At 42.8% G+C, this 19533-nt stretch overlaps 1 protein-coding gene across 1 annotated transcript in view; it reads left to right on the forward strand.

Annotated features, from left to right (window-relative positions):
* The window catches only part of KDR (kinase insert domain receptor), a 105898-nt gene extending 90617 nt beyond the window's left edge, over positions 1-15281 (forward strand). Inside the window, 8 exon segments of the mRNA XM_029587538.1 lie at positions 357-479; positions 988-1099; positions 1229-1328; positions 1420-1525; positions 8655-8800; positions 12514-12610; positions 12979-13064; positions 13726-15281. Of these exon segments, the coding sequence (XP_029443398.1) occupies positions 357-479; positions 988-1099; positions 1229-1328; positions 1420-1525; positions 8655-8800; positions 12514-12610; positions 12979-13064; positions 13726-13915 (960 nt within the window). The 3' untranslated portion in view covers positions 13916-15281.
* Positions 15282-19533: the final 4252 nt, after the last annotated feature.

Here is a 19533-nt window from a genome sequence, read left to right on the forward strand (position 1 = left end):
GGATTTTGAATGTCAGCAAAGTGAACCTGATCTGATCCTACTTCTAGCTTGCTCTATCATCTTGAGGCAATTAACCTCCAAGGGCACACTTCCTCACTGGGTAAATAGATGTGTGTTTGGACTCGTGTAACTAAAAAGAGGTTTTTGTTTAATTGTCAGTAACCACCATGCTCATCTAAGAAGCTCCTTGAAAATCAACAGCTCTGATGATGTTTTTACTTCTAGACTAATTTCTGTGACCAGTTAGTGAGGAGAGAGAGCGAGAGAGAAAGTAACACACATGTGAAAGAGATCAACTTTGTCAGCAGAGATTAAATGAGATAACACTGGGGAAACATGTTTCCTTCTCTTTGCAGTGCATCCACAGAGACCTGGCGGCTCGGAATATACTGCTGTCGGAGAACAACGTGGTTAAGATCTGTGATTTTGGTTTGGCACGAGATATTTACAAGGATCCAGATTATATCAGGAAAGGAGATGTAAGCTTTTTGAATAAAAAAAAAAAAAAGTTCTAGCATCATGGGAATACTTTTTTTTTTTTTTGAGTTGGAAGTTTAATACTGCTCATTTGGAACCAGGACTAGGACCTTCATTCATAAGTACCTGAGATTTTTCTTTTACTATTGCGTATCTCCTCCCAATTAACTTTAGTCCATTCATTGCGCCGGAAATCCTGGGGCCTAAATCTGGCAGCTGGGTATCATCTCTGTTGTGTGATGGGTGACTTCTTCCTCACCCAGGGGGCTGCGAGCGCTGTTACTGCAGCATGCCCAGCCACGGCTCACCCTGGGAGTGGAAGATCTCACCCAGCCAGAGAGCCTGGCTCCCTTTGCATGGCAGTGTGTACGGTGCTGCACCGTGCCAGTGGGCTGGTCCGGGGAATACTCTTCTTGATCCACAGTCTCGGCACTGGCCTGTGTTGCTTTCTGAATAGCGAAGAGTCTCTCCTTTAGTATTGGTTATCATGCATGTTTGTTCTGCTTTCAGGCTAGGCTGCCTCTGAAGTGGATGGCGCCAGAAACCATTTTTGACAGAGTGTATACAACTCAGAGTGATGTGTGGTCCTTTGGGGTCCTACTGTGGGAAATATTTTCATTAGGTAAATCAACGTTATCTTCTTTTTCAGCTTAGAGAAAGAAATGAAAATCAGGTTATTTTATTTTAACAAGTCAAGAATTAACAGCATTTTTTGGTTTTTAACCTCATTTTACTTTTTGTGACATTCCAGGAGCTTCTCCGTACCCTGGTGTACATATTGATGAAGAGTTTTGCAGAAGACTGAAAGAAGGCACAAGAATGAGGACACCAGACTATGCAACGCTAGAAATGTAAGCGCCCTAGACCTGATCTTGAGAAATATGGCCATTCAGTAGCTGCCTGCTGTCATTACTCCACTAATCTTACCATTGTTTAACTCAGCTACCAGACGATGCTGCAATGCTGGCAAGGAGTTCCAAAAATAAGACCTACTTTCTCTGAACTGGTGCATCATCTGGGGAATCTACTGCAAGCAAATGTTCTCCAGGTAAATAAACTCATGCCATTCTTCACTGCTACAATGGCAAAGTGGAAGAGCACTCAATGTGTACTGTTATATTAGGGGGTGGGCAACGCCAGTCCTCGAGAGCCACAAGCCGGTTGGGTTTTCAGGATATCCAACACTGATTATGCATGTTATACATTTGCGGCACTCGAGGAGCAGAGTTGCCTATCCCTCTGCTATATATATTAGAGATGTGAATCGTGTCCTCGATCGTCTTAACGATCGATTTCGGCTGGGAGGGGGAGGGCATCGTATTGTTGCCGTTTGGGTTTTAAAAATATCGTGAAAAATCGTTAAAATCGTGAGCCAACCCCCTAAAACCCACCCCCGACCCTTTAAATTAAATCCCCCACCCTCCCGAACCCCCCCCAAATGCTTTAAATTACCTGGGGATCCAGCGGTGGTCCAGAACGGCGGCGGTCCGGAACGGCCCCCTCAATTGAATCCTTTTGTCTTCAGCCGGCGCCATTTTGCAAAATGGCCGCCGCAAAATGGCGGCGGCCATAGACAAAAACGATTCGACGCAGGAGGTCGTTTCGGACCCCCGCTGGACTTTTGGCAAGTCTTGTGGGGGTCAGGAGGCCCCCCCAAGCTGGCCAAAAGTTTCTGGGAGGCCAGCGGGGTTCAGGAAGCGATTTCTTGCCGCGAATCGTTTTCCGTACGGAAAATGGCGCCGGCAGGAGATCGACTGCAGGAGGTCATTCAGCGGGGGTTCGCCGCTGAACGACCTCCTGCAGTCGATCTCCTGCCGGCGCCATTTTCCGTACGGAAAACGATTCGCGGCAAGAAATCGCTTCCTGAACCCCGCTGGCCTCCCAGAAACTTTTGGCCAGCTTGGGGGGGCCTCCTGACCCCCACAAGACTTGCCAAAAGTCCAGCGGGGGTCAGAAACGACCTCCTGCGTCGAATCGTTTTTGTCTATGGCCGCCGCCATTTTGCGGCGGCCATTTTGCAAAATGGCGCCGGCTGAAGACAAAAGGATTCAATTGAGGGGGCCGTTCCGGACCGCCGCCGTTCTGGACCACCGCTGGATCCCCAGGTAATTTAAAGCATTTGGGGGGGGGGGGGGTTCGGGAGGGGGGGGGATTTAATTTAAAGGGTCGGGGGTGGGTTTTAGGGGGTTTTAGTGTGCCGGTTTTCCTGCCCTCCCCCTTCCCCCGATTTACGATTTTTTAACGATAAATCGGGGGAATTGGTATTGTATCGTGGCCCTAACGATTTTTGACGATTTAAAATATATTGGACGATATTTTAAATCGTCAAAAAACGATTCACATCCCTAATATATATAGGAATCTACCCTGAAGAGGCCGTGGCTGGATGGGAGCTGGGAACCCATAAGCCCCTGTGCTGCTAACAGCCTGTCTACAGCTGCTGCTGCTGCTCCGGCTCTGTGGCAGGGAACGGGGAGAGGTGGAGCAATGGGTGCTGTCCAGTGGCCAGTGGGATGCATGTCCTGCCTACTTTCTTTTGGAGAATTGTTACAAAATCTATTGTGACAAGTGCCAGCGGCGGACTTTGCAGCTGCCAGCACAGTTTTGAAAAATTATCCCCCAAATGATTTTTATTTTCTCCTGCTGTGACACAGAAACGTAGAATTGGATAGGTTAGCATATAAAGACCATGTAGTCTCGCCACTGTTCTTTCCTGTTACAACACCGCACAGCCTACCTGATTTTTTAGGTCACCTTCATTTCCACTCTGCTCAGGGTCCCCTGTGTTCAGCTCATGCTTTCAGGACTTCTCTTACTGGTTTTCTTGCTGTCATTGCCATTTGGAGCCTTTTTCTTGTGTCCACCCCCAACCCCCTTTCTGTAAACAAATATTTCCTTACATTACTCCTGAGCCTTCCCCTTCTTCAGGTTCAGATTATTAGACAGCTTCATGTATTTCTCAGTCAAGTCTATTGTTTGCAGTTCTGGATATGTCCAAGGTTGCCTATTGTGCTGTTCCTGTATCTTTATTTATAGATTATGAGATCATATAAGAATTATGCAAAGCTCATTCCCATGCAGAGCTACAGGAGTGTATGATTTATGGTGCATGTGCACGGAACACAAAATCTAGGATAAGCCAAGAAGATGACCAGTGTCAATCCTTTTCATGTACTCTTTGAAATGAAAAAGCTTTTGGGGCAGATTTTATAAATCTGCGCACACGCGTACTTTTGTTCGCGCACCAGTCACGATCAAGAGTACGCGGGATTTTAATAGATATGCGCGTAGCCGCACGTATCCATTAAAATCCGGGGTCGGCGCGCGCAAGGCTGCCCAAAATCGGCAGCCTGCACGCGCTGAGCCGCGCAGCCTGCCTCCGTTCCCTCCGAGGCCGCTCTGAAATTGGAGCGGCCTCAGAGGGAACTTTCCTTCCACCCCCCCGCACCTTCCCTTCCCTTCCCCTACCTAACCCACCCCCCGGCCCTATCTAACCCCCCCCACGTTTGTCGGCAAAGTTACGCCTGCTTCCAGCAGGCGTAACTTTGCATGCGCCAGGCCGGCTGCCGTGCTCCATGTTCCAGTCCGGGGGCTGGTCCGGAGGGCGCGGCCATGCCCCCCGGAACACCCCCGGGCTGAAACCACGCCCGCGCCGCCGCCCCCGAAACAGCGTGTCACTCCCGGCACACCCCCGACACACCCCTCCATGCATGCCCCGGGACTTACGTGCGTCCTGGTGCTTGCGCGCCCCGCCGAGCCTATGCAAAATAGGCTCGGCGCGCGCAGGGGGGGTTTGGGGTAGGTTTTCAGGGGGTACGCGCGTATCTTACACGCGTACCCCTTTGAAAATCTACCCCTTTATGTTTACTTACTCCCAATTTATAAATACAAGTAAAATTGCCATTAATGCCTGGGAAGAAGTTAACAGTAATCAATAATAATTTAGCTGAAGGAACTAAAAAATGAAATTTCTGATCTATTAGTTAAAATTTGTAACCTATCATTAAAATCATCCATTGAACCTGAAGATTGGAGGGTGGCCAATGTAACTCCAATATTTAAAAAAGGCTCCAGGGGCGATCCAGGTAATTATAGACCAGTGAGCCTGACTTCAGTGCCGGGAAAAATAGTGGAAACTATTCTCAAGATCAAAATCGTAGAACATATAGAAAGACATGGTTTAATGGAATACACTCAACATGGATTTACCCAAGGCAAGTCTTGCCTAACAAATCTGCTTCATTTTTTTGAAGGGGTTAATAAACATGTGGATAAAGGTGAACCGGTAGATATAGTGTATTTGGATTTTCATAAGGCGTTTGAAAAAGTCCCTCATGAGAGGCTTCTACGAAAACTAAAAAGTCATGGGATCGGAGGCGATGTCCTTTCATGGATTACAAACTGGTTAAAAGACAGGAAACAGAGTAGGATTAAATGGTCAATTTTCTCAGTGGAAAAGGATAAACAGTGGAGTGCCTCAGGGATCTGTACTTGGACCGGTGCTTTTCAATATATATATAAATGATCTGGAAAGGAATACGACGAGTGAGGTTATCAAATTTGTGGATGATACAAAATTATTCAGAGTAGTTAAATCACAAGTAGACTGTGATACATTACAGGAAGACCTTGCAAGACTGGAAGATTGGGGATCCAAATGGCAGATGAAATGTAATGTGGACAAGTGCAAGGTGTTGCATATAGGGAAAAATAACCCTTGCTGTAGTTACACGATGTTAGGTTCTATATTAGGAGCTACCACCCAGGAAAAAGATCTAGGTATCATAGTGGATAATACTTTAAAATCGTTGGCTCAGGGTGCTGCAGCAGTCAAAAAAGCAAACAGAATGTTAGGAATTATTAGGAAGGGAATGGTTAATAAAACGGAAAATGTCATAATACCTCTATATTGCTCCATGGTGAGACCACACCTTGAATACTGTGTACAATTCTGGTCGCCACATCTCAAAAAAGATATAGTTGCGATGGAGAAGGTACAGAGAAGGGCAACCAAAATGATAAAGGAGATGGAACAGCTCCCCTACTAGGAAAGGCTGAAGAGGTTAGGGCTGTTCAGTTTGGAGAAGAGACGGCTGAGGGGGGATATGATAGAGGTCTTTAAGATCATGAGAGGTCTTGAATGAGTAGATGTGACTCGGTTATTTACACTTTCGAATAATAGAAGGACTAGGGGGCATTCCATGAAGTTAGCAAGTAGCACATTTAAGACTAATCGGAGAAAATTCTTTTTCACTCAATGCACAATAAAGCTCTGGAATTTGTTGCCAGAGGATGTGGTTAGTGCAGTTAGTGTAGCTGGGTTCAAAAAAGGTTTGGATAAGTTCTTGGAGGAGAAGTCCATTAACGGCTATTAATCAAGTTTACTTAGGGAATAGCCACTGCTATTAATTGCATCAGTAGCATGGGAACCTCTTAGTGTTTAGATAATTGCCAGGTTCTTGTGGCCTGGTTTGGCCTCTGTTGGAAACAGGATGCTGGGCATGATGGACCCTTGGTCTGACCCAGCATGACAATTTCTTATGTTCTTATGTTCTTAATCATGATTCATTGTCAGATCCTCATTATGACTTGTTAAAGAAGTCTGGGATAGGGAGAGGAAATATTCCAGCAAACCAGTATGCCAGGTAGTAGAAACTTTATTCAGGATTCAGGAACACAAAGCATCACAGCAGCAAACATCACAGATACTTTTAGCATATCAGTGAGAAATAACAGTGTATCAGGCTTTGGAACATGAGTGGCAGCATCTTCTTCAGTTTTTTTCCGGGTAGCCATAGACAAATTAAAGTAGCAGCTCCTCAAGTAATCATGAATTTGGCTTTCTGGAAGCACAGAAGCATTTGCAGGGGGAACTTGATCTCAGCAGAGTCCTCAGCCTCTCTCACAAATAGAAGCTATCACAGAAGCTGATGTACAAACTTGCATTAGGCTCTATGGGCAATCCCGCACACACAAATGTACGCCCAATTTTATAACATGCGCGTGCAGCCGCGTGCATGTAATAAAATCCAGGATTGGCACGCGCAAGGGGGTGCACATAGTGCACCTTGCGCATGCCGAGCCCTTATGGAGCCCTGCTGGCTTTCCCTGTTCCCTCCAAGGCTGCTCCAAAATCAGAGCAGCCTCGGAGAGAACTTTCCTTCCGCTCCCCCACTTTCCCCTCCCTTCCTGCCCCGCCCATTCTCCGCCCCTTTTTTCAAGCCTCAGGACTTACACGCGTCCCGGGGCCGTCGGGCCTTTTGAAAATAGGCCTGGCGCACATAGGGCTTTGAAAATCTGCCCCTATGGGAATGGGACTGTACCATGCAATTTTTTTTCTTATATTACTGATCCATTTAAATAATATGCAAATTTACTTTATGATAATTTTTTTACATTGAGGTTCATTCCAACATGGATTTTAATAGAAAAAACTTGACTACACCTCTCCAAAGTATAGTTACGTTTTGCACTATAATGCCTGTTTGTGCATGATATTTGTCTGCGCAAACATACTGCAGATGATGAGCTGCTTTGCATACTTATGCAGTTTACTACCTTTTTATATAGATTTTGCATTGCACTTTGTAAAAGTTAAATAGCATAGCAATTTCACAAATGAAATAATGTGTATTTGCCATGTTTTGCGCATTAACACTTTGTAAAGTACAATGCAGTTTAGTATATTGGCCTCATAGAATGTTGTGTAGCAAAACCACCTCAGTATCTCACAACTTTTAAACTACGCAGCTACAGTTACAGCTGCCACAGCTACATAGTTTTCCACACACTCATGCAGGTTACAGGCTAAGGCAAGGGTGGCCAACTCTGGTTCTCGAGAGCCACAAACAGACCAAGTTTTCAGAATATCCAAAATGAATATGCATGAGATAGATTTGCATACAATGGAGACAGTGCATGCAAATCTATATAATGCATATTTGTTGTGGACATCCTGAAAACCAGGCCTGTTTGTGGCTCTTGAGGACTGAAGATGGCTATCCCTGGGCTACAGGTTTGATCATCTGACTGGACTGGATTACTGGAGAAAATCTGTAATCCTGAGTAACAGGTTTATACCCATGCTCTTTATTGTGTCTGGATTAAACTAATCTTGCTAGAAAGAGGGACGTCTTTTCTGTACTCAACATCAAGTTCATACTTCATGGACAAACATAAATACCCATATCACAGACCTCTGTTGAAACCAGACAAAAATGATCTTTTAGTCCATGTTTGGCCAACTCTGGTCCTCAAGAGCCACAAACAGGCTGAGTTTTCAGGATATTCACAATGAATATGCATGAGATAATCTGCATGCACTGCCTCCATTGTATGCAAATGTATCTCATGCATATACATCATGGATATCCTGAAACCCAGGCCAGTTTGTGGCTCTTGAGAACCGGAGTTGGCGACCTCTGCTTTAGTCATTCTTTCATATGACTAAACACTAGGGATGTGAATCGTTTTTTCTGACAAATTAAAATATCGTATGATATTTATTAATTCGTCAAAAATTCGTGAAAAATGAGAAATGATCGCATTTCCCCCGAATTTTCATCAAAAATCGTTTTTCGGCTTAGTGCAAGCTAACAGGGGTTAGCTAGCATTAACACAAATAGCAAAAAGTAACAAAAATTAACGGTTTTTGTTAGTGCGCACTAACAAAAACTGTTAATTTTTGTTACTTTTTGTTATTTTTTATTTACTGTGCGCTAACTCCCGTTAGCACGCACTATTCCCGAAAAATGATTTTTCACTAAAAAAAAAAATGCCGATCCGCGGGAAACTGAGATTTTCCCGCGGCCACACGAACCCGATAGCAGAAACGATGGGGCACCCGATTCACATCCCTACTAAGCACCATGATTAGCATTGCGCTAATGCATTCCATGTACCCTCATTCAATCCACACTCTTTGAAAACTGGGTGGGCAATAGTTCAGTTCAAGTTTTATCATATGGTCTTGTCCACAATAGTGGAGGGTGGCTTTAAAAAAGTAAGGTGCTTTGTACGTATACACATCCACAGATTTATCTACAATCGTATACTTCTTGAATTTACATGGTATTGACAAAGGCAGGAGAAAATTGCACAGAATGCACAAAGTGCCGTGGCACTGCACAAGTTGAAGGCTTTCATGGCAAGTATTCTCATGGGCTGTAATATTACAGGATGGGAAAGACTACATTCCGCTAATTGCATCCTTAAATATGGAAGAAGATTCTGGGCTTTCGTTACCTACCTCACCTGTTTCCTGCACGGAAGAAGAGGAAATGTGTGATCCGAAATTCCATTATGACAACACAGCAGGAATTAGGTAGGTACTGTGCATCCTATCGGGCCACTGGGTCATTTCATGGAGGAGAGAAGGAAGAGAGCTCAGCTGCTGAGCCCTCTCCCCAGCTGTAAATCTTAATCTGGTTTGCAGTGCTAAAGCTGTAACATCTGTCACTAATATCTAGCTAGGTTTCAGTGCATCCTTCATTCACACTTGGGGGCTTCCTTGACAAAGGTATTTTTCCCATTCTGTGCCCTTAGGATGTATCTCTATAAAAGTGGTCTGAAAAGAAACACTTGCTATTCATATGATTATCACATTATGCATACTCTGCTGTAGAATTCACACTGAATTCTTGCTCGGGGAGGAGGCAGGGGTGTGGGGGTGGGAATAGGGGGAGCCAGTGACCATCAGAAGGAGAGGTTTGCACGTGTTGAACTTTACATGGGGGTGGAGGTTGGGGGGCCTGGCCCAGTAGGGCCCCTTTTTGATATATTTATATCTATTATATCTATATCTATTTACAACATATCCCCACTCCACTTAAGTACCCAACTTCGTTTTCACTCTTCATCTAGACCTATCAGAGGAGCTTATAAAGGCACACTCTATGTTCCTTCAACAATATCCTTACATCAGAAACGTACCATCTCTTTAGCAGGACCCGTCCAATGGAACATGCTCCCGCCAGACATCCGCCTTAAGATCTGCTTCGCTTCCTTCAAAAAGAAAATTAAAACCTGGCTCTTTAGCCAAGCTTTTCCAGAACTTTGATTATTTTTTACCTCCAGCTATCAAGATTTTCTCACCATCGCAATCCCTTCTGCAGATCACATTTATCTTAGACAATTACGCCTTATTTTATGATTTGGTTTCTCAAAGAGACTATACAATTTTCTCAATGTTATTTTTCGAACCTGTTTTCCATGTTTTCCAAGTTCTATAACCTTGTTATATGTACCGCCTCTTGGCGTAATTTTTATGTTTCAATGTAAACCGATGTGATCTGTATTTTAATACAGGAACACCGGTATATAAAAATCTAAAAATAAATAAAATAAATAAATATTGGGTGGGGGTCAGAGATTAGAGCTGCGAGGCATGCGTTGCACGTTGTAAACAATTAAACTAAAGCCACTTAACCAGATATCCAAAAAGATCTGATGACTCACCTATTTAAATTTGTAGGCAGGCTTTGCTGAGTACTGTTGAAGCAGCTAGCAGAGTTTGTGGCATTCCAGTAGAACAGATCATGATATTTTATTTCATTCTGTATTGTTTAGTTTTGATGTATATTCTGTTGTAATGTTTTATTTTTATGTTTATAAATTTATAAGCCGCTCAGAACATGGGATGGAGCGGCCCAGAAATATTTTAAATAATAAAATGAAAACTCCTTTGAATATAGCTAGTTAAGCTTCAGGTTATCTGGTCACATGTGGCCAGATAATTTCAGACCTATTCTAAGGCAGATCTAAAGTTATCTAGCTAACTTACAGGGTCATTCATCAAAATGCAATGTGTATGGAAATCTAGAAAATTTAGTCAAAGGGGAGGAGTTTATGAAAAGGAGGGGTGTTTTGTTTAATGTTATGTACTATACCTGAAATGGGGAGGGAGGGAGAGAGAGAGAGAGAGAACATATTGTGTGATACACATATTGGTCAACTTTTTATACCACTATAGGAGGGTCAACTAGTAACTTGAGGTGAGGTTTTGGTGGTGGTCTAGAGTTTGGGGGCCGCTTTTACCTGCACAATCAGACGTACGAACAGGACGATACACATCTGTGAACATTTGATGTGATTTGGAATGAGGAAAGGAACACAAAGGTGCTTGATAGCGCTCAGAGAGTGCATCCTGACATGCTCCTGGTATTCTTCTTTTTTTATCTGGCTGGATATCCATCAGTAAAGTTATCAGGGTACACTTTCCTGGTTAACTTTAAGTCTAACGGGTTAGGTTAAAAGTTATCTTGTTAAAAGTAGTTGGAAAAATGTATTCGAAGATACTCAGCAGGACGTTTATCCCGCTGGATATCCAGGACAAGCTATCCAGCTAACCTTAGCCAGATAACTTGTCCACTTGCTGGTTTACTAGATATGGACCTCTTTGTTTTCTTTCATTCCATTGTGTCCTGCACCTTATTCTTAATTTGTCTTGTCCTTACTTTTCTTTTCCTCCACACTTTCATTCCTTTATCAAATGTTTTTATTCCTCCCATCCTTTTGGACTATTCACCATACATTTTCGGAACTTCTTCCTTCATCTGCTCTTATTCCCATCCTTATTAGCTTCATTTTCACCTACTCCTCTATGTCTTTCTCTTACTGTTAGAAAATATACATCAACTTGTTGCAGAACCTTAGGTGAAAAGATTTTCTGATAGAACCACATAAATCATTTATTTACCATTCTGGAAGTGAGGAAAGAAAACCTGAAATGCATCCCAGTGTGCATTTAAATAATTAGATGTTTCTGTAATGGATCAATTCCTAAAATAGATTTGAGGTTCAGTCCTGGATTACTCACTTATCTCAATGGTACTTCTGCATTTGAAGTTTTGTTTGTTCTTGCTAAGGAATTCATGACTACAAGTTCAAGAAGCACTGTGTGGTGATTTCAGGGCCAGATTTAGGCATAAAAGTAACATAGGCATGTATTTTGGGCTCCAAATCCCGAACATGTCCAAATGTTTGGATTCCTCCTGCTGATCTCTGATTTCCAGAGAAAGAGTGCATTCTTTGCCATAAATACTCTTGCCTGTGGGTGCTGTCATCTTAAAATCCGGCCCTGGGTGACTTACAAAAGCAGGAATAGGCCATAGAGTTTTCTTTACAAGAAACCATTCAGTTGGTAGTTGTGCAAATCCCCCACCCACAAAAACCTGATTGTGATATCTTCTAAACTGAAAATGCCACAATTATTTTGATACTATACAGGGTTTTTTTTTTGTTTCATCTCTTCTCTTAAAGCAATGTTATCTTGCTAGAGGATTCCTTGGTCTATAGTACCACCATGGGACAAAAGATTTCCTTTGGAATTTCAGTGATTGTACTTGATTGCATGGCATTAAAACGTACCTAATATAAAAGCCAAATTATCTGGATTCACTTTGGAATTAACTGAAAATTGATTTCAGGTTTTCTGTCTGTGTGGTCTGCCTCTAGGCCATCAATGCTGGCAGTAGAATATGTAAGCTTTCATTGGAAACCAAACGTATCAGTTCCCCATTAAGAATGGGGTAAAGAGAGCTGCGTCTTCTCCTAGATTTCAGTATTGGCTTACAGTAGTATATGGTAGGAGGATAGCCAGTTCTGTATTATCTTTCCACCGTGGTGCCAGAGCTTGGCAGAGTTTCAGAGAAGGGACTGCAAAGGAAGACACACTGAGGGGCATTAATTCATGAGCAACGAAAGCGTAAGGTGACCCAGTTTCCTGTCGTTTAATGTTATTGCCCTCTGGCTTTCGTAAGCGGAGTCCAATAAAATGAAGGCTTTGTTGTTTCACCTCCAGGTTCCTTTATTCACTAATTCTTGAAGATGGGATTTGCAGACATTGAGCATGAACAATACTCTATAAACAGGAACCCAAGGATATTTGCCATGCTTTTTATAACTTGGTTGTAAATCCATATTCCCAGCAGTATTTCTAGTCTAGATTAATGGGGGTCATTCTTGTGTAAACTTCCAGCGTTATCATTCACACTGGCAGCCAGAAACTTACTTTCCAAGTTTTATTTTCTGTTGCAGCAAGTACCTCCAGAGCAACAAGAGCAAAAGTAGACCCGTGAGTGTAAAAACCTTTGAAGATGTTCCTGTAGAGCCAATGATTAAAGTTGTTCAAGATGTAAGTATCTCTTTTAAAGACATTGCTCATCCATTGTTATATTTTCTTTTCTAAAAGCAAATTTGTGTCTGTCGTGGATTGGACACTGCTGTAATGGAGCAGGCTGCTGCCCAGTGGATGACACGATAGTTTGCATTTTTCTGCATCAATTTCATCCAGTAGCACAAACCACGCTGCTCTCAGTGTGCAGCTGGTTTCGGTGATAATGGTTTTATTCCTCTCTGAATCAAAGCAGGATTGTACAGCCTTGTTGGGTAGAAAGGGAAGTAAATGATCAGAAATATAGTTGGAAGATAAAAGCATGTTTTTTCCCCTTTTTCTAAATGTATTTCACTATATTGCGACTGACTGTATTTTCCTTTATATAGGACAACCAGACAGACAGTGGAATGATTCTTGCATCTGAAGAACTCAAAACCTTGGAAAACAGAGAAAACCAAGTAATATGCTACAGGTAACCTTCATTTGGCACAATGGCCTCTAGTAGTCAGTGATTTTAAGAATCATTAGGAAGGATGTAATAATCTTTCTAATTAATCTCTCAGATAAATGAATTTTTTTTAACATTAGCCACTTGCATGACAATTTGTTCCTTTTATAGGCAGGGCCTTTACATGTACCGGTGGTATGTGAGCCATTCTTGGAATCGTACCATGCTATTTATATTTACACAGTTTAGTAACTACTCCCACCTATGGAAGATGATGTTATTCCACATACTGTGAATGTGTGTGTGTCTGGTGTCTGCTTTGTGGAAAGAAGAACGTGTATGCTCATGGTATTAACACTTAATCTCTGTCAAGCCCAAATCTAGTTTCCTTTCCATGAGGGATGTGTTGGCAGTTTTAATTTGGGTTCACATCACAACTCCACTCCATGGTTTTATGACTCTGGATTGGGATAATGAGTAGATTTGGTAATCAGGCTAGAGGTGCATTAATAAAGCTATACGTGAAAGTCTGTGCCTGGATTGCATTACCCTTGGGCTCTAACCAGTGCTTCAACGACCAGTTGCTCATATCCTTGAGTGCTAAAAACTCATCATGGTAAACAAATATATCCAAGTAAAGAGGTTGCGGTGAAGCTATGATAATATCAGCTCATTTCCCTTGCAGTGGACTAATCCCCAGTAAAAGTAACGAGTCTGTTATGTCTGAGGCTTCACACCAGACGAGTGGCTACCAGTCAGGATATCATTCTGATGATACGGCTTACTCCAATGAAGAGACGGAGCTGCTCCATGAGGAAAAACATTCCCAAGCCTGTTCCACACCAACAGTTCAGCGGGACATGGTATCTGCTTAGAGAACTGGAAATCACAGGGATGCGTCTTGTGCCTTACCGGTATTACTCAGTTTTTCAAGTGCAACTCTATGGAGTCCACATACTGACAATGGAACTATGCAAAGACCTGCACGTAGCACTTCTGTGAGTCCGCATTATAATAAGGCTGAGAAAGCATACAGCGTACAAATGAGATCCAAGGAAGTGTTAAAGAAATTCAGTAGCCTTTGCGCTGAAGAAAGCACATCACTGCCTTTTACACATCGGATATGCTGCATAAATACATATATTTGTGTACGGTTACAATGTCAGGGTTATGAACTCAAGACTATCTTGACACTGAGTGTCTAATATCTAGTAGCTGAAAGATTATACGTAAGAGTATTATTCAGCACCACATAAGCTTTTCGTGTTTCTAACTGGATAAACTTGAGATCCAGCTTTCTGTTTCTTTTTAATTATTATTATTTTTTTATTTTTTAGCTGAGAACTTTGGAAACTTGTAAATGTATCTTTGACCTGCACCTCCTCAAAAGGAGACTTTTGAAGCTCTATTTTAAGTCGATTTGAATGTTTTCTGTGAAACATGGTCAGAGTTGTCCGTCCTAAGATTGATAACAGAGTATAGCTAGCAGACAGTCCTTTTGAAGATGGGGGGTGGAGGCAGAGTAATATGTCCAATCAAGTGGGTCAGATTAGAAGGATGATCCGAGTGCTATGATTAACATTAGCCATGATGACTAGCAGCCACGGAGATCTCACTTGCTGTATGTGTCCATTGATTTGTTTTAGTACCGTATCTCTCTGATCAAAGGACAGCCAGCCACATGCCAGATTCACATTTTAATGTGAACTGGTTATTAGTTGTCTTAAAATAGCTCCATTTTCTATGAACTAATGACCTCGCAGCTCGGTCCTAACATATGAAAATGAATTTTAAAAGATCTGTAACGTCTTAAGGCATTTTATTTTACTATGTATGTTTTGTAAAATAGTGTCTGGTGTTGGAAATCATAAGAAAAACAAAATTTGGCTTATATTTGTAGCCTGTTTATGTAGAAATAAATGTAATATATAGTTCTAAATTTAAATAAGTATATATTATGTATATATAAAAGTGCTATAAGATGTGTATGTTATATCAATTTCCAGTAGCATAACAGTAATTTTAGAAATCACAGAGTAGTTTTATTAGCCCAAATATTTCACTTCTATTAAAAAAATATTGGACAATTTAAGAACTTCCTGTGGGATATCTCACCTGTGATTGTTTTATTGAAAGATATTTGGAGGGTACAAGAGAAGGAGTCATCATAATGATCCATTATCAGTGTGCCAACAGACATGCCCCAGGCCTGGATTTGTCAGTAGGCACACTAGGCCTGTGCCTAGGACAGCAGAAGTCGGGGGGGGGGGGGGGGGGGGGGGGGGGCAGGTTAACTGAAATTTTCTGCCTTCCAATAAAAATAATGCAAATTATACTAATAAATATAGTGCAAAACTACTTTAGTTTCATAATATAAATATAATATAAAGGATGGAAATGTGTGCCAATTTGCTTCAGAAATTTTTTAATTTTTGCCACAGGATCTACCCTGAGCTGCTACAGGAAACTAGGGGAGAGACTGTGCCTTTGACCTTCTTCTCCTGTTGTCCAGCCTTGGGGGGAGGGGAAGGGAGATGACAGGAGGTGACAGCACCAAGAATCCCTAGGGGCATCAAAATCCTAACTTCTTCACTGCCTTCCCCCCAAATACCCATTTACCCAGATACATATGTACAGTTTATTTTTCCTCTGGGAGTCCTCAGACCTGACTATATATGTTCCTGCCCGAGGCTGTAATGAATCTAGGCTGGTGTCCTGCCAAAGAAATTCACCTTCCATTGCGCCTGTTGGGGTGATTTTGGCGCTCTTACATCATTTATTCCTGAGGGACAATGCCAGTTTTTTTTACTCTGTCAGATAACACAGACAAATATAATTACACTCTTCTAATTACATAGTAACATATAAAATTGTTATGATGGCAGAAAAAGACCAAAATGGTCCATCTAGTCTGCCCTGCAAGCTTCCCAAGGTAGTAACTGCTGCTACGTGCAGGCTACACCCATGTTTCTCTTAAGGGTAATAATTCTAAAAGATGACTAAAAATGTTGAATTCAAAAGCCTCTTTTAAAGGCTTAGTCCTCTTTTCCCACTGAGGATGGGAAAAGTAGCACTAAGCTACTTTTGGAACTGGCTCCACTTTGCTGTCTTTCACTGAGAAAGATTCACTCCTGCCATTTGCACATTGACTAAACCTCTCCCTGACTAGAATTCAGGGGGTCATTTATCAAAATGCGCTAAGGCTTTCTCGCCAAATGCCGGTGCACGATCCCCCGGCCTAGAGGCCCTACGGAGGCCTCTGGCTATGCCCCCGCCCTGGACCGCCCCGCCCCTTTTTTCAATCCCCAGAACAAACGCGCGTCCCAGGGCTTGCGCGCATCGCCGGGCCTATGCAAAATAGGTTCGGCACATAGGGCTTTTAAAATCTTCCCCATCTATATAAATAAAAATGTTAAATAGTTTGGACAAAATCGCTAATCTCAGAAACCACTGAACCGATTGCTTTCATATTTGGACACAACCTTCATTTCGCATACAGGAAGGTTCTTCTGTACTTACATTACAGATATGTCACACCTGTGACAGGTAAAATAGGTTTAAATTTTTTTTCCAGAAAACAGCGACATCTGCTGGACGTAAGCGCCATCTGTTACACCTTACACTAACACACGGTACACTAATCATTTCGCCAGTCCAGGTCCACATTTCACTTCCATTTTAACACATTCGCGCACTTTTTTCGCCGGAAGATAACTATTTCCTTTACAGATAAAATACACCCACCACCCTCCTCACACCCCCCTCACACATGCCAAATTGATTTACTTCCCACAGCCTCCCAACACACACAAAACCACCCTCCTCACACCCCCCACACAAATGCCAAATTTATTTACTTCCCAGGCCCTCCCAACACACACAAAACCTGACAGAAGTCCGGGAGGCTCCAGCGTGGGGCCAGGACCGGTCCGGGACACATCTCCTGCACTAACATGGCGCCGACGGCCCTTTCCCTTACTATGCCACTCAGGGACACCATTGGCGGCAGTATCCCATGTGACATAGTAAGGGCGAGGGCCCCTCGGCACCATTTTCAGGACTGGCAGTCGGCGGACCTTTGCCCTTACTATGTCAGAGGACCTACCGCTGCCATTGCTCCACCCCACTGACATAGTAAGGGCAAAGGGCCGTCGGAATCCGTTTCAGTGCTCGCAGCCGACGGACCAATGCCAATACATCGCTCCCAGACCGCTCCTGAACGCCCGCTCCACCGATAGACATTTTTATCAGGTCTCGGGGGGTCTGGAGGGTGGGGGTGGTAATGAATTTATTGCAAACATCTTGGGGAGGGGTCACGAGGGGGGGCAGGTTTCATTCATTCAGCAACTCTGGGGGGGGCAGGGGGGGGCTACTGTTTTTCACGGGGCTAGGGGAAGGGGGGCAGGAGAGTGTGGGGTGGTTAGTTTAAGAGAACTTTTCTCATAGGGTTGTTTTTTGGGGGAAGGGGGAGTTTCACACACAAATACATACACTAAACTTGCACGATGTCGGGAACGCACCAAAATGGCCCTCCCCAGACCACAAAACAAATTTGGAAGTGCAGATTTGGTTAGGCACTCCCCTATTTGGCTACATAACACACACAGACGCCCAGGGACAGACCACAGGTAGCACCAACAATTTTAATTTCCCAGGTCTTGGGAGGGGGCAGGTGGGTGGGGGGTTATTATTTGATTTAAAGGGTTGGGATGGGGGGGGGTTTGGGGTGGGGGGGTTCCCACAGAAATATAAAGACAAAGGTTTTCTGATCTGAAGGGTAGGCAGTAGGTGGGGGGAGGTGAGTGTGAGGGGAGATAGTTGGAGTGGGGACAGGGGAGGGAAGGGGGGGTGAGTGACCAAGGGGGAGGAGGATGAGTGACTGAGGTAAATGAGCAAGGGGAAGGGGGAGGGAGGGTAAAGAACCTGACTCTGCCACTGCAACGTGTGGCCGGGTACCGCTAGTTATTAATACAAAGTACCTTAGCTAGATATCTTTTAAGATTAACCATGTTATAAATTATCATATTTCCTGATTTTACGGATCTTCCAATTTCAATTTTTTTATATACCGCAAGTCTAATCGTTCAGAGCATTGCTACAAAACATCCAGCAAAATATGAATTACATATGTCATGACACAGAATAACAAAATAAACACACATAATCATGAAACAGAATAACAAAATAAACACACATAATCAACAATACAAATTTATAAATATTCTTAAAATCCAATAAAAAAACTTTTTCTTTCAATGGATTAGCTATCAGGTTTTGGTGATGGAACCTCTTGTTTCTTTCCTTAATACAGAGGAGGATATTACATCTATAGGCTTCACAATAATAACTCCTCTCATCCTCCCTCCAAAGTCAGGACCAAATTTTTCCATCTAGAGACGTTAGTGAGGAAGGAAGGGTGGGGGTGGGCAGCAGCCCAATTCCCAGCCTGTGCATCTTATACTCTGCATCAGCACCAGGCAGAAGTGCATGACACTATTGGCACATGAACCTTGGTACAGGGCTCCTTGAACTCATACTAATCCTATCTAATGGAACAAACCTCTCTCCCACTCCCTCAAAAGAGAGAGCCCTTTCCAGAACATGAGTACCAAGAGGGGTTTGAAAGTTATCATTAAATCCTTCCTGATGCACAGCTTTCCGTTTCTCATCCTTTGCTGTCTGTGTAGCCATTTTCAAACCTTAGGCAATTAGTACAGAAATATGTTACAGGAATAACCTCACAAGCAATGCCAATAGCAAAAACAGGAAAGAAAATAGCTCTAAATGTTACTCTGGCACATTTAGAAATGCGCAAGCAGCAGACTACTTAAGACACTGAATTCAGTGAGGGCTTCACAAGGTCCTGCATGGTAACTGGGCTGTCCTGCTGCACTTTGGATCTGATTCACAACATCACTGTAAATAGCCTCACTTTGCTTTTGTTCTCTGAGAGTCAATCCTGCCATATGTACACAGATTCTTGTAAAAGGATTTCCCCTTCCTTGCCTTCAGACAGTTCCCTCATTTCTTTTAAAAATGGGATACAACTATGTGCTTCCAAAGGATTTTATTCAGTGCCATGGGGACTGAAACAAATACAGGGACTGACAATTCCTTGCTGGTCAGATTGGCCCCTCAGAGTAGGGTATATAGTACAAAATGGAAAAGGGACTACAGGACCAAAACAAATGATAATCTTTCCTAAATTCAATACACCAAAAATAAATTGCCAGTTTTGGAGAAGCTGTTAAAACAAGGACCACCAATTAGTATAAAGTACAAGGATTTTTTTTTATATATAGTGCTGTTATACGAGCCCTTTAAAAAATACACTTTGGCCTGCCCTAAGTCATTCTACATGACATTCACAACATCACCATTATCCTAATCTTAGCATTCTTTCTCATTCATTCAGAACCTTATAGACTCATTCTGCTATACCTCATTCACACTTACATTCTACATATTTTCTACAGGCACGCATGCAAACACA

The sequence above is a fragment of the Rhinatrema bivittatum genome, chromosome 1 (assembly GCF_901001135.1).
Source record: "Rhinatrema bivittatum chromosome 1, aRhiBiv1.1, whole genome shotgun sequence".
Classification (NCBI taxonomy): Eukaryota; Metazoa; Chordata; class Amphibia; order Gymnophiona; family Rhinatrematidae; genus Rhinatrema; species Rhinatrema bivittatum.